General features: G+C 34.2%; 1 protein-coding gene across 6 annotated transcripts in view; it reads left to right on the forward strand.

Annotated features, from left to right (window-relative positions):
• The window catches only part of SMC4 (structural maintenance of chromosomes 4), a 34,231-nt gene that overhangs the window by 16,152 nt on the left and 3,094 nt on the right, over nucleotides 1–14,985 (forward strand). For all 6 annotated transcript variants that reach the window (XM_086392463.1, XM_086392434.1, XM_086392454.1 and 3 more), the window contains 10 exons: nucleotides 1,571–1,756; nucleotides 3,968–4,129; nucleotides 5,968–6,193; nucleotides 6,280–6,359; nucleotides 7,264–7,416; nucleotides 8,493–8,619; nucleotides 12,283–12,472; nucleotides 13,511–13,655; nucleotides 13,927–14,100; nucleotides 14,695–14,877. In XM_086392463.1, coding sequence (XP_086248589.1) covers nucleotides 1,571–1,756; nucleotides 3,968–4,129; nucleotides 5,968–6,193; nucleotides 6,280–6,359; nucleotides 7,264–7,416; nucleotides 8,493–8,619; nucleotides 12,283–12,472; nucleotides 13,511–13,655; nucleotides 13,927–14,100; nucleotides 14,695–14,877 — 1,626 coding nt within the window. The remainder of the gene's footprint in view (nucleotides 1–1,570; nucleotides 1,757–3,967; nucleotides 4,130–5,967; nucleotides 6,194–6,279; nucleotides 6,360–7,263; nucleotides 7,417–8,492; nucleotides 8,620–12,282; nucleotides 12,473–13,510; nucleotides 13,656–13,926; nucleotides 14,101–14,694; nucleotides 14,878–14,985) is intronic.

The following is a 14,985-nucleotide window of genomic DNA, read 5'->3' on the forward strand; positions in this document are numbered from 1 at the left end:
AGTTTTATTTATTTTCATACATATTTACATGTTTTTTTTTAATCTCAACATCTGGTATGACTGATACATAGATTTTGTTGCTGTTGTTTAGTGTAATCTTTCCCAAAAGAAGGGTGTTAATGTTTCAGTACTCTTATCTGATACAAGTTAAATTGAGACTATTAAGAAACTGTGTTATCCCCTCAAGTGTCAAACAGCAAATAATATTGCTATCGCCATCATTATTTCCCATGGAAATAATTTAAACAAAAGAAAGTTTTTGTTTCCCTAAATGTAAATGTAGACAACTTATGCAGTGATACAGGAAAGTCAAATAAATGTGTGTGTGAACAAATATGCAAGTCAACTGTCTTAGTGTATTTTTCTATTTTTGAACTTAAGGACATTCTTTCTTTGTTGGGACTGCAAGTTGTTAAACTAATCAAGACATCTTACTTAGTTCATCAATCTTCTCTCCTTGAGTAAGGAATTTCATAACATTAATTTCCAAAGCATCATTAGGCAAATTGCAGTAGAAGATGCTCTTTGAAGTGAAATGACACTGAAAATAGTCTTTTTCATTTTAGTAAATGCACACTGATTGGTCATCAGAAAACTTCATGGCCATGTAGAATTTAAATGTAAACTTAGGTTATATTCAGTTATGATTTCTGTCTTCTTGGTGATTCAGTTTATTTTTGGGTAAATTGTGTTTATAACTTAAGCTTTTACTTGAAACCAGTATGACTGGTAATAGAGGTAATAATTTAAAACCAAGAAATGAAAGAGAATGTCAGTTGGAAAAATTGCTAAATAGGTAGATTGAGAAACAGAGTTAGGATTTTTGTGTACGTGTGAGAGGGTTTCTCTTTTGTGGGCAGCCTGACATTTTTGTATAGAAACAGTACTGTTCACTTATCACGTTTCCCTTCGTTTCAGAGCTGTGCTTTTGTTTTCCTTGGTTTAATTGGAATAATGAATTATGCTATATAACACTAATGTAATACATATTAAATGTATTATATAGTTTATTATCTATTAATTTAGAAAGCAAACCACTTTCTAATCATAGCCATACCCAGTCACCCATATCTAGAGTCCTATATTGAGATCTATTTTTGATTAGTGTAAGAATATAAGAATTAGGAAACATTTATGCATAATTACCTGGAGAAGGAAATGGCAATCCACTCCAGTATTCTTGCCTGGAGAATCCTGTGGACAGAAGAGCCTGGCAGGCTACAGTCCATGAGGTCGCAAGAGTCAGACACGACTTAGCAACTAAACTACTACTACTACTAAGCATAATTATATGGTACAAAACTGGGATTTCCACAACCCTAGCTCTACTCGTTCTATCAATCAGTGCACTGCTCCTAGGACTATATTGAGGTCGTTCACCTTATTATTGACCCAAATAATTTATGCCCCTTTTAAAATAGAAAACCCATACATATTTTTCAAAATCAAAGCAGCAAGCAGTTACAATGTGATGGCAGAGTTCTGGTTCTGGTGTTTATTGTTGACCTTTTCTTATGTTGTAATAAGGGTGTCTGCTTTTGGGATTCATTTTCTTTACTTTCACCTTTAGAAAGAAAAAGAACTTCAAAAACTTACACAAGAAGAAATAAATTTCAAAAGTTTGGTTCGTGATCTTTTCCAAAAAGTTGAAGAAGCAAAGAGTTCCTTAGCAATGAATCGAAGTAGGGGAAAAGTCCTTGATGCAATAATTCAAGAAAAAAAATCTGGCAGAATTCCAGGAATATATGGACGACTGGTAAAGTAAATTTATTTATAAATAACTATATTTTTCTCAGATATTATAATTTTCTTAAATAACTGTATATTAAGTGTTTTTTAAGCATTTTGCTCTTACACTCAGGCATGGTAAAATTCTTTGTGGTATGGATCCTTTCACATTAAAAGTTAAGCAAGTGCAAGTACAAGTCGCTCAGTTGTGTCCAACTCTCTGCGACCCCATGGACTATACAGTCCATGGAATTCTCCAGGCCAGAATACTGGAGTGATAGCCTTTCCCTTCTCCAGGGGATCTTCCCAACCCAGGGATTGAACCCAGGTCTCCTAAGGAGCATTGCTGGCGGATTCTTTACTTCTGAGCCATAAGAGAATCCCATTAAAAAAGTTTGGGATAATTATAGTCACTTTAAGAAAATGATCTAATTCTACTGATAAACTTAACTACTTTTTTCTTTCAAAAAATAAGAATTTGATCAATTATATTCTGAGCTTTATACCATCATACTGAAGGTTGTAACTAGAGTTTAGGAAAATCACAAAGGATGATGTCAAAACCCAAGGCTAGAGATAATGGGTGCCTGAAGCCTGAGCTCCTGAACCTGAAGAAGGAAGGGAATTTGGCCATGGCTAGAGGTAGCTGGAAGGAAGTGAGGAAAATAGATACCCCACTCATCTATTCTACCATTTCTGGCTGGTGCCTCACTTTGTCTTAAGCTGGAAAGCCAGAAGAACCAATTAATGCACTCCCTGAATCAGTCTTCCAGAGAAGGAAGCAGAAGAGGGTGACTCAGAAGGGCAGATGAAAATTACCCAGCATAGTTGCTTCCATGTCTGCATATCAAGGACTTCCACCTTAGTTTTTTGAAGATACACAATTTGATCATATTCCTTTGCTCAAGGAAAAATGAAACTAGTTGCTTAATGTTACTTGATAGGTAAGTTATTAATAGACAAACGATTTACTTAGATGGTTTTCAATAATTCAAAGTTGTATTATTCTGTAAGTTATTTTGCTTATAATTTAGGTTTCCAATCTTCACATTATACATTTTCACTTACATGCAGTGAAAACAGTTCTGTTCATTTTGTGCTCATTAAAATTTCAGACTCTGTATATCCATAAGTTTTTTTTTTTAAAGATCGATAAAAGCTCTAGTAGTGATTGCCTCTGCAGAAGAGAAAGATAGAATGTGAGGGACACTTAAATTTTTCATTGTGTTCCATTTTTGTACTTTTGTAAACTATGTAGGTTTAGTTCTTCAATTAAATGAAACTTGACTATGAGGTACCATTTCACACCAGTCAGAATGGCTGCGATCCAAAAGTCTACAAATAATAAATGCTGGAGAGGGTGTGGAGAAAAGGGAACCCTCTTACACTGTTGGTGGGAATGCAAACTAGTACAGCCACTATGGAGAACAGTGTGGAGATTCCTTAAAAAACTGGAAATAGAACTGCCTTATGATCCAGCAATCCCACTGCTGGGCATACACACTGAGGAAACCAGAAGGGAAAGAGACACGTGTACCCCAATGTTCATCGCAGCACTGTTTATAATAGCCAGGACATGGAAGCAACCTAGATGCCCATCAGCAGATGAATGGATAAGAAAGCTGTGGTATATATACACAATGGAGTATTACTCAGCCATTAAAAAGAATACATTTGAATCAGTTCTAATGAGGTGGATGAAACTGGAACCTATTATACAGAGTGACGTAAGCCAGAAGGAAAAACATCAATACAGTATACTAACGCATGTATATGGAGTTTAGAAAGATGGTAACAGTAACCCAATGTACGAGACAGCAAAAGAGACACTGATGTATAGAACAGTCTTATGGACTCTGTGGGAGAGGGAGAGGATGGGAAGATTTGGGAGAATGACATTGAAACATGTAAAATATCGTGTAAGAAACAAGTTGCCAGTCCAGGTTCGATGCACGATACTGGATGCTTGGGGCTAGTGCACTGGGATGACCCAGAGGGATGGTATGGGGAGGGAGGAGGGAGGAGGGTTCAGGATGGGGAACGCATGTATACCTGTGGCGGATTCATTTTGATATTTGGCAAAACTAATACAATTATGTAAAGTTTAAAAATAAAATAAAATATAAAAAATAAATAAATGAAACTTGAAAAATCTATATGAAATAGTAATGAAATGATCCTGTGCCTAATTCCCTGCTGATTGTGCATTAATTTTTTTTTCCTTCCTCTTATTTATTAGGGGGACTTAGGAACAATTGATGAAAAATACGATGTTGCTATTTCATCTTGTTGTCATGCATTAGACTACATTGTTGTTGATTCTATTGATACAGCCCAAGAATGTGTAAACTTCCTTAAAAGACAAAATATTGGCGTTGCAACCTTCATAGGTTTGGATAAGGTGGGTATTTATAATCTACCTGTATTTTAGTTTTTAAGTGCCAGGTGTTGATTGATTTTGAATCCTAGCTTTTTCTTCATAGTTACTTCAGTGAACCACCTAATAGATTTTGAGGATTATATTAGGCTCTAGGGGTTACATCGTTGTGAAAAAAAAAGAAACTTGTACTGCTTCCCCTAAAGTAATATGCATTCCTATGTTGGAGTGACTGGTAGTTTGCATTGCTAACTTCCATCTTCAATAACTACTTTTTTTGAAAATAGAAAAACACTTAGATATAATTCATAATCATAAAATTAATTATTTTAAAATATATAGTTCAATGGATTTTAGTACATTCACAGAATGTACTAAATTGATTGTTCAACCATGACCACGATCTAATTCTAGAATATTCATTACCCCAAGAAAGGAACCCCATACACATGAACAATCAATAACCCTTGTTCTCCCACCCACCCCACCCCCACAACCTTTAATTGACTTTTTGTCTGGATTTATGTATTCTGGACATTGTATATAAATGAAATAACATATTATATAGCCTTTTGTTTATGGCTTCTTTAACTTAGTGTTCAAAGTTCATCCATGATGGAACTTTGCTGGTGGTTCAGCAGTTAAGACTCTGTGCTTCCATTGCAGGTGGCAGAGATTTGATCCCTTTTATAGGAACTAAGAGCCAGTTCCCTGTCTGCTCTTTTTTAAAAAAAGGTTCATGTTGCATCATCAGCACTTCAGTCCTTTTTATTGCCAAATGCTCTTCCCTTCTCCATTATATTCTATAGCACATTTTGTTTATCCATTCATCAATTGGTGGACATTTGTGTTGTTTCCATGTTTAGGCTGTTTATGGTTAATACTGCCATGAACGTTCATGTACACAGGTTTTTGTATACCAGCTTTTCATGTGCTTATTTATTGGCTATTTCTTTATTTTCTGTTCAGATTCTTTGCTTATTCGTTAATTGGTTTGTCTTGCTGTTGTAAGAGTTCTTTATATATTTTGGATATAAGTCTCTTATACATAATTTGCAAATGTTTTCTCCCATTTTGTGAGCCATCTTTTCATGTTCTTGTGATACATCCTCTGAAGCACAAATTTTAGATAGCAGTCTAGTTTATTTACTTTTGGTTGCTTGTGTTCTGGGTGTCATATCTAAGAAGCTACCATGTAATCCTAATGGCATCGTGATTTACTTTCTGTGTTTTATGAGCTTTACAGCTTTAGGTTTTACATTTAGTTTTTTAATCCATGTTAATTTTATAAAGTGGGGGGTCCAGCTACTCTTTTGAGTACTGGGTTGTTTGGACACCTTTTATATTCTTTCCCCATTGAATTTTCTTGGCATGCTTGTCAAAAATCAACCAATCATAAATGTACGAGTTTATTTCTGGCCTCTTATTTATGTCTGACTTTGCATTGATATCACACTGTCTTGATCATTGTAGATTAGTAGTAAGCTTTAAAATCAGGAATCCTTTAATTTTGTTCTTTAATATCTTTTTTTAATATAAATGGGATTTTCTTAATCTCATTTTCAGATTATTTATTGCTAGTATATAGAAATATAGTTTCTACATATTGATCTTATGTTCTGCAGCTTTGCTGAATTCATGTTAGTTTTAATAGTTCTTTCATGTGAGGATTCCTCAGAATTTTAATATATATAAGATCAGATGATCTGTGAATAGAGATAATTTTACAATATCTTTTTCTTAAATAACAATAAAGTAATATTGTGTAGATACTAAGAACTTTGTATACATATCCTTATGTTTAACATGTGTATTCTATAAATGATACCTAAAGAAAGGTCTTTTTCTTCTTTTTTTTTTAGATGGCAGTGTGGGCAAAGAAAATGACCAAAATTCAAACTCCTGAGAATACGCCTCGGTTATTTGATTTAGTAAAAGTAAAAGATGGGGCAATTCGCCAAGCTTTTTACTTTGCCTTACGGGATACCTTAGTAGCTGACAGCTTAGATCAAGCCACACGAGTAGCTTACCAAAAAGATAGAAGATGGAGAGTGGTAACATTACAAGGGCAAATCATAGAACAGTCAGGTAATAGTTTTTTTCCTTTGCCGTTGAGTCTATTTACTCCTGTTGAGGGGATACATACATTTAAGTCTGACTTTTCTGTTCTCTAGGTACAATGACTGGCGGTGGAAGCAAAGTAATGAAAGGAAGGATGGGTTCATCAGTTGTTGTTGAAATCTCAGAAGAAGAGGTCAGCATGTACAAAATTATAGTCGAGACATTTTTGTTAAAGCAGCTTTATTGATATATAATACACTGTAGAACATTCTACTATTTTAAATGTACTGCAGTCATATTTTCAGTTTAACAGTTTGAACTTTCTATAAATGGCTAGTGTGTAAGCTGTGGGATTTCATATGAAGCCTGTTAAAGTTCTAAAAGTATGTTAATTGAAAAGTATTTACTCAACATACATGTCTTTTTCTATTATCACATTTGGATCATATAATTTATTTCACGGTTAACTTATTGTTTGACATTTGTTTCTTCACAGTTACTGCTGTATTACATAATTATCTTTTGTATTTCAAAATAATGATTTAAATTGTAAATATAGCAAAGACTTCTGATATGTTTCCAGATTTTTATCTCAAAATATTTTATGTTTCCAGAAGTAAAATAGAATGTCAAAACGCCCAGAAAAACTTATGTTCCATTATCACAATCAGAACACTATACTACTTTCTTCCTGAAAATTCTGAAGTAGTTTATATTCTTCCTCTTAAATATTTGCATAGTATACCTTCACTGTAACTATAATTGATTATACAACACTTAAGATTGTCTTTTCACCTGAACCTATGATGCAGAAATTAGTTGACCATCTCCTAAGCATTGGTTTTAGAATTGGAACTGGGTTGTTTGGTGTGTTTCTAGTCTTTTTTTTTTTTTTTTTTTAATTGGAAGATAATTGCTTTACAATGTTGTGTTGGTTTCTGCCACGCATCAACATGAATCAGCAATAGGTATACATATGTCTCCTCCCTGTTTCTAGTCTTTAAGATCAGAAGTTTGGGTTTTCATCATTTTTGTAAATTGCTGTTAATCTGAAATAATTCTTTTTGGAGTAAACTCACTGGTAATATTCTTTGTAGGTAAATAAAATGGAATCACAGTTGCAGAGAGACTCTCAAAAAGCAGTGCAGATTCAGGAACAGAAAGTACAACTGGAAGAAGCAATACTTAGGTTAAGGCATAGTGAACGAGAAATGAGGAATACACTAGAAAAGTTTTCTGCAAGCATCCAGGTACCTTTTTACCAAAGCTGCAACTATTGGAATTCAACAGCAATTTGGCAGAGGCATTTTACTGTTTGCTTATAGTTTTTAAAATATAAGGGGGAAGGGGAGGTTGGGCTAGGGTCTGTTGATTTTTGTTTCCTTGAGTACTAATAGATAAACGTCCTGTCACAATGTTGCTCCAGCCACAGCTATTTCTGGTTTCCATTTGGACTGGAGAGAAATGTGTCTTCCCTTAACAATGACCCTTTATTTTATTCTCTTTACAAAGTGGAAAGTTTTCTTAATTATAAAAAAGCAATGCATGCCCACAGCCTCTTAAAAAAACAAAACCAAAAAAAAAAAAAAAAAACTAAGAAAGTTTTTAGAAAATACGTGAAAAATTATCACCTTCAGTTTTTGTGTATGTTCTTTAACTTTTAGTGGCAGTATCTAGTTTGCGTGTATGTATTTATGTGGTAGATGTTGATATACATACTAAATTTGCATATGGATTTCTGTAGTCTCATAGTAACTTCTTGACTCAGTAATTAATTTCCTTTTCAAGCAAATGTAATTTGTGTGCAATTATATTGACATAGTTTGTACCACAGTTTAATAAAGGTTTTTCTGTGTTGGCTGTGTACACCACTATGTTTTAAATATTCTTGTTAGGCATACCTTAATATGCTTATCCAATTATTTCCTTAGTCCTAAAATTGTAATTATCACCCAGTATGTATACAGTGTTTTTAAGCATTTGGCGCATAATGCCAAATTGTTCCCAAAAGTTCTAATTCATTTACTACTGGTAGCATATGCAAATAATTTTTCTAAGTGAACAGTAAGTACTCTCCAATATTTTGTAAGTTTGCTACACAGATGTACTAAAAAATAGTATTTAACTTGTCTTTATAATGAGTTTATACATTTCATGTGTTTTGTTGGCCATTTTCAATATTTTTATTTATTGTTCATGTTTTCTGCCCTTTCCTGTTTTTGTGTTTTTCTTAAAGATTTTAAGTACCTTTTTAATGTAAAATTTAAAGCAAATATTATTGTTTGTAAGTTAAAATATTGACCTTGAATTTTAAAACATTCTATAGCGTTTATCAGAGCAAGAAGAATATTTGAATGTCCAAGTTAAGGAACTTGAAGCTAATGTACTTGCTACAGTCCCTGACAAAAAACAGCAGAAACTGCTTGAAGAAAATGTTAATACTTTCAAGACAGGTATGTTTAAGTACAGACTTTTTCCCCTATATTGTCAAAAACAGGTTTGTAATATTTGTATTGTTTAAGATCACAATTTGTAGAATAAAAAATAGATTATATATATTTAAGTGACCACACTGTTTTACAGTTTTTATTTTTATTTCATCCTCAGAAGGTTGTAAAGTAAGTACTAATAAATTAAGTATGTCATTTGACAGATAAAACTGAGGCACAGAATGGTTTATATAATTTGCTCAAGGTCACATAACGTATGGTGGTGATACAGGAATTCAGGATGAAGGCAATTTGATTACAACACCTGTGCTGTTAATGAGAACTTAAAGAACATACATTTTTCTTTTCAGAACTTTTTTCTTCATGTGTATATATAAACATGTAAGTGTTCTACCAAAGTTTTTAAACAAGAAAGGGAATTAGTTCACAGGCTCATAGTCAGAATTGGCTTTGACATTAAAATCCTCTGGTCATGTACTTGAGCAGCCCGCTTCTATTTCCATGTTCAGGTCATGTAGTCACTCAGTCGTGTCCAACTCTTTGTGACCCCATGGCCCGCCAGGCTCCTCTGCCCGTGGGATTCTCCAGGCAGGAATACTGGTTGGAGTGGGTTGCCAGTTCCTTCTCTGGGGGATCTTCCTGACCCAGAAATCAAGCTGAGGTCACCTACATTGTAGGCAGATTCTTTACCATCTGAGCCACCAGGGAAGCCCACTTCCATGTTGGCTTCCGTTAAATGTACATAGGTAAGCATCTTATGGCAGGAGGTGGTAACGGTGAGTTTCACAGTATTTCAGTGACCCCAGGAAGCAGCCTTCGTCACATCAAGAAAGACCCTTTTTATAGTCTGGTTCATGAGCAAAGGAAGACAAATACTGATTGTTTATCCATAAGTATTAGATGGACTGGAATTGGAGCAATTATCCACATGTTTAAAAAAGGAGGGAGTTTTCTTCCAAAAGAAAAAGAAGTGAAAAGATTGTAAGCAGACAGATGTCCACTGTGCACATTGCATATTAATATATACGTTTATTTTTTGTAGTCATATTTATTTATATTTTTAATATTGAGGTATTCACTCAAAAAGTATCTGCTACTGACCAAGTTTTGTTTTAGTACTATTGATCAAGCAATGAACAAAATAAAGTCCCTCTTTTCAAGGAATTCACCCTTAAGAGATAAGGAAACTAAACAAATACATCACATACTGTAACAGGTGGTGCTAGGTGATAAAAGTAAAACCAGGGAAATGGAACGGGATGGGGATTCAGATAGACACAGTGGTTAGGCTAGTGGTAGAGATTTGAGCAGAGACCCAAAGGAAGTATGAGTGCAAATGTGAGAGAAGAGCATTCCAGGAAGAATGTAGAGGAGAAAGTAGAGTCCCTAGGGCAGGAAGTAGTCTGTCAGAAGTTTCTAGCAAGGAAACCAGAATCCCTAGACTTAACTGATAGAAGAATCCAGATAATGTAGAGCCTCATAGGCCATGTCTCCAGGGGAAATTAAAAGCCACTGGAGAGTGACATAACCTGACAGGACCTTTTTTTTTTTTCTTGCATTTATTTTGGATTTGTATTTTGTTCTTGCAGACAGACTTCACCCTAGTCCTCCTTCCCCAGGGTACCTACAGTATTTGTTACTGCCTTTGATGGAACCTAGTGGTCAAATAAAAAATAAATCTTTTTCATTTATAACAACACTCTCATTGAGAGACTACAAGAATTTGTATTTTATTTGAAAAAGACTGCTTGACTTTATTAGGAGCCCTATATATATATATATATATCTCCTCTTGTGGAAGTACTGGTTATTATTAGTAGACTCTCAATGTCTGATATGGAAGCCCATTTATTCAGGCATATCTTTGAGATTAAATGTTTCATTTTACATTAATTTAGATTTTTAAAAATCTGGCAAATATGTGGACAATAAAAGGAGCAAGGTGATATGAAATAGTGATGTTGAAATTATAAATTACATGATGTCCATTTTCCCCTATTTCTAACAGACATGCTACTATAAATGGGGGAATTTAATGTATGTTAGGTACTTGAAAATAAGGAAAATGATGTTCTGAAGAGTGGAACCCTTTCCAGTTGCATACTTGGCCCATCCCAGTATAAGTCATGATGCCATGACCCCACAGCAGCTGGTACTCTACCTCACAAGGGAGCTAAGCACACAGACTCGCCACTGTGAGCAATACAATTCCTTCGATAAATAATAGTGTCTTAGTATCCTTAAGGGAGAGGGGAGAGTTAGAAGACTAAAAGGGGGGCAGGGTTTTGTTTTGCCTTTTTTTTTTCTTTTTTTTTTTTAAATCGAGTGATGATCTCAGAAATACAAAAAATAGACACTGTAATTAAACTCAATAGATGGGCTTTTAAAATCAGACTAAGAATTCTCTGATAAATGTGAAACAAAAAGATGGTTGTAAAATTTGGAGAATATTGAAATTCCCTCTTAGAAAGAATAGACAGTCAAGAGGAAACAACAGTTAAGTCTTTTCTTTTCCTCTCAGCAAATCCTACCTGCTTTCTCCTATCCTAAATGCTACATACCTCTCACAGAAGCTTTATGGAGTTTCTTTACATAAGTTGGCACTGTTTCTGCTTCCTTTCTAGACATAGGTATCAATAGCTTGAACCCCTTACCTTTTTGCCACCTTCCATCTTTCCTACATCATATAATGATTAGGGTTCAGATATGGAGAACAGAATCCACTCTGGCTAGTATAAATATGATTTTTGGTGTGGGACTATGTATTTAAGAGAGAAAAAGATTGTTTATAGGATCATTGTGATAACTTAAATTCTAGGCTAAATGCTAAGAATAATTTCCAGAGCAACTCTGAAGAACCATGAAAGAAACCATACTGCCTTTTCTACAGTTGAAAAGCCATGTATCACATTAGGAAGATGACACTATAACTGCCAACAACAGAAGCACATTGTACCTATCGTAATCCACCCCGTCAAGTTAATGCCATTGCCTGTCAGTTTTCACAAAACTTTTGACAGGACATCAGAGCCTCTACTACCACCAAGAAAACTTTTCCGTGACTTCCAGCAGAAACATGCTCAGTTCATCACTTTTGCCATCCAAATTATATGATTTTTTCTTGATTGAATGAACTTAAATTTATGTCTGAACAGTAGGTACAAGGGAATCTAGGAAGTGTAACTTAAGAGCCTTCTGTGCCACAGAGAAAAGTACCCCTTTATTCTATCTCCCCCACTTTGTTACAGGGAAGAGAATTCGAGGTTAGCAGAATTAAATAACTACTTTTTCTTCACCCCCAGTCTGTAGTTGAATACAGAGTCTAAGGGTAAAAGATCATTATGAAACAAATAGTCAAAGTACCCTATAAACTTCTGAAAAGAGCTTCACACTGGAAGCCATTAAGAAATATGGGTTACGTTCACAGCTGAGCCAGAGAATTTAACTATATGTTGTTGTAACACCATTTGTTTTGATAAAGGACATTTTGGTTTTGTGTTTGGGGTTTTGCTTTTTTTTTGAGGCCCTTTTCCTCTAATGTTTAAAGTTTCTTTTGCATGTATCAGGTTAAGTTGTATTGACTGGAGAGATTTATTGAATGCATCTAACAAATGATGCTTATTAGTGTAGAAACACAAATTAATTTTACTTTTTTTTATCCCCCAGAGTATAACAGTGTGGCTGAGAGAGCTGGTAAAGTGGAAGCTGAGGTTAAAAGGTTACACAATATCATCGTAGAAATCAATAACCATAAACTCAAGGCCCAACAAGACAAACTTGATAAAATAAATAAGCAATTAGATGAATGTGCTTCTGCTATTACTAAAGCACAAGTGGCAATCAAGACTGCTGACAGGTAGAGTTTGCATACTACCCTGCCTTCCTCTTCCCTACATCACACTGAAAAGGGGATTAATATTTAAATTTAATGTCTGATAAATGTTTCCTGTTACTTATTAAGATCTGACATTGTTACCTAGTAGGATTTTAATAGGTGGATGCCAATAATAAATTATCAAATGATTAGTTTTTAAAAACTGATAAAACAGGTATGGTTTAACAAAATGTGGTTATGTAACTCCCCAGTTGTGAGGACATAGAAGTTAGAGTTTCATTTCTCTGGTTTACGGGAATAGATGGCAATTCATTTAAATAGATCTAGGTCTTAGGAGGATAAGAAGGATGAGAATTAGCATAATTGTTTTAGTAACTGAAAATTTTAATTATTCCATTGTCCCAAAAAGTTTTTAATACATTCATAATACAGGTCTTGTTTTAAATTTTAGAGTATTAAAGTATTCTGTCATAAAGCAAAGTGTATATAAAATGTTGAAATGTAAACAGCTGTTTGTCTTAAAATTATAAACTGGTTGCATAGTGATTATCTGGTTATTTGGTTATTGCAGTGTCCTTTGTTCAAAGGTGCTAATTAATAAGCAGCGTTTTACCTAAACACAGTTATCAGTCACAGGGAAAAAATAATTGTGTGTGTCATTGTCATCCCCATTGTCCTTTGTCCCATTTCCTCCCCTCACTCTGCCCAAAACACTTATTTTCCCTGACTTGGACCAGGAAGTAATTTACTTGAAGGTATAGTTTAAAGAATTAAAGATTTAAGACCCTCCAATCTGATAGGAAAATGACAAGACTATAATAATACAATGGACAATTTTGCTTCATAGTCTTAAGATTGAATGAAACTAAAATTTTATATAAGGAAGTTTCATTAATTTATACTGAGAATTTAATAAAATATACAACATCCCACAAGTGTGTGTATAAACATAAAAACCAATTGAAAGATTTTTAGTAAAACAAGTTTTTAAATCTGATAGAAAACAATGTCACATTAATGTCATGAAAAGTTCTTAATATAAGATTTTTGCATGTTTAGAAATCTTAAAAAAGCACAAGACAATGTCTTACGTACAGAGAAAGAAATAAAAGATACTGAGAAAGAAGTAGATGACTTAACAACAGAGCTAAAAAGTCTTGAAGACAAAGCAGCAGAGGTTGTAAAGAATACAAATGATGCGGAGGTAAGATGTGGCGAGGGGAGAGGGCACTATTTGAAGCAGCAGAGAATTGTGGATGACATCAGTACCTTGTGTAGTAAGCATTCAGTAGGTTATACTTCTAACTATATTAACTTCATCTGTGTAATACAAAATGACTAAACTTTTCTGTAAATAAAAACATTTTCTATAAAGTGAAAGAGGCATGAGGTGAGAGTGCTCACTTCATCTTTGTAATGTGAAAATCGCTGTTCTGAGATCATCATACCTATAGCAGCTCTTTTTGTTTTCTTAGGCATCCTTACCAGAAATCCAGAAAGAACATCGAAACCTACTTCAAGAACTAAAAGTAATTCAGGAAAATGAACATGCTCTCCAAAAAGATGCACTTAGTATTAAGTTGAAACTTGAACAAATAGATGGTCACATAGGTGAACATAATTCTAAAATAAAATATTGGCAAAGAGAGGTGAGAATTGTTAGTTAAGTGTAAATTTAAAATACCCTTTATGAAAAAAGTTGGGGTTTGTGTTTTTGAAGTATGTTGTAATCCTTAATTTCAGGTTATATAATCACTTCTCAGGTTTATAGGGGGCAAAATGAACAGTATTTAGGAATTATTATATACAGAAAAATAAGGGTAATGGTTAGAATTAATCAACATTTTCATCCCAGGACTGGTGTAGAGATTGAACATGAACACCTGAGCACTACGACTATTTGTTTTTTAAGTCCTTTGAAAAATAGTTGATACACAAATGAGTCACCACTTCTGCTTATATGTCATTCTGATAGGTAATTTGTCTTAAATTTGTGAGTTTTTTGGTTTTTAATGTATTTGGCTGTCAGGTCTTAGTTGCTACATGCGGGATCTTTTATCACAGTGCACGAACTCTGGCTGTAGCACCTGAGCTTAGTTGCTCTGTAGCATGTGGAATCCTAATTTCCCAACCAGTGCAAGGCAGCCTCTTAACCGCTGGACCACCAGTGAAGTCCCTGGGAGGTTTTTTTTAAACAGTGAATTGTAAGTAACACTGCGTTTTCTAATCATCTAACTTTATAGATTTCAAAAATATCACTGCATCCCATAGAAGATAATCATGTTGAAAAGATTCCAGTTCTAAGCCCAGAAGAGCTTGAAGCAATCAAGAACCCAGATTCTATAACAAATCAAATTGCAGTTTTGGAAGCCCAGTGTCATGAAATGAAACCAAATCTTGGCGCCATTGCAGATTATAAAAAGAAGGTACAAGTAAACAACTCGTGTAATGGTCAGAAAGTCTCTTTAGTCCTTAGCCTAAATTGTTAAGCCTTTATTTTATATAATTAGCAGTTTTAATTCTCATGTCAAATG

This window comes from Bos grunniens, chromosome 1, assembly GCF_055505025.1.
Source record: "Bos grunniens cultivar Pamir isolate PY7600 chromosome 1, Bosgru_T2T1.0, whole genome shotgun sequence".
Classification (NCBI taxonomy): domain Eukaryota; kingdom Metazoa; phylum Chordata; class Mammalia; order Artiodactyla; family Bovidae; genus Bos; species Bos grunniens.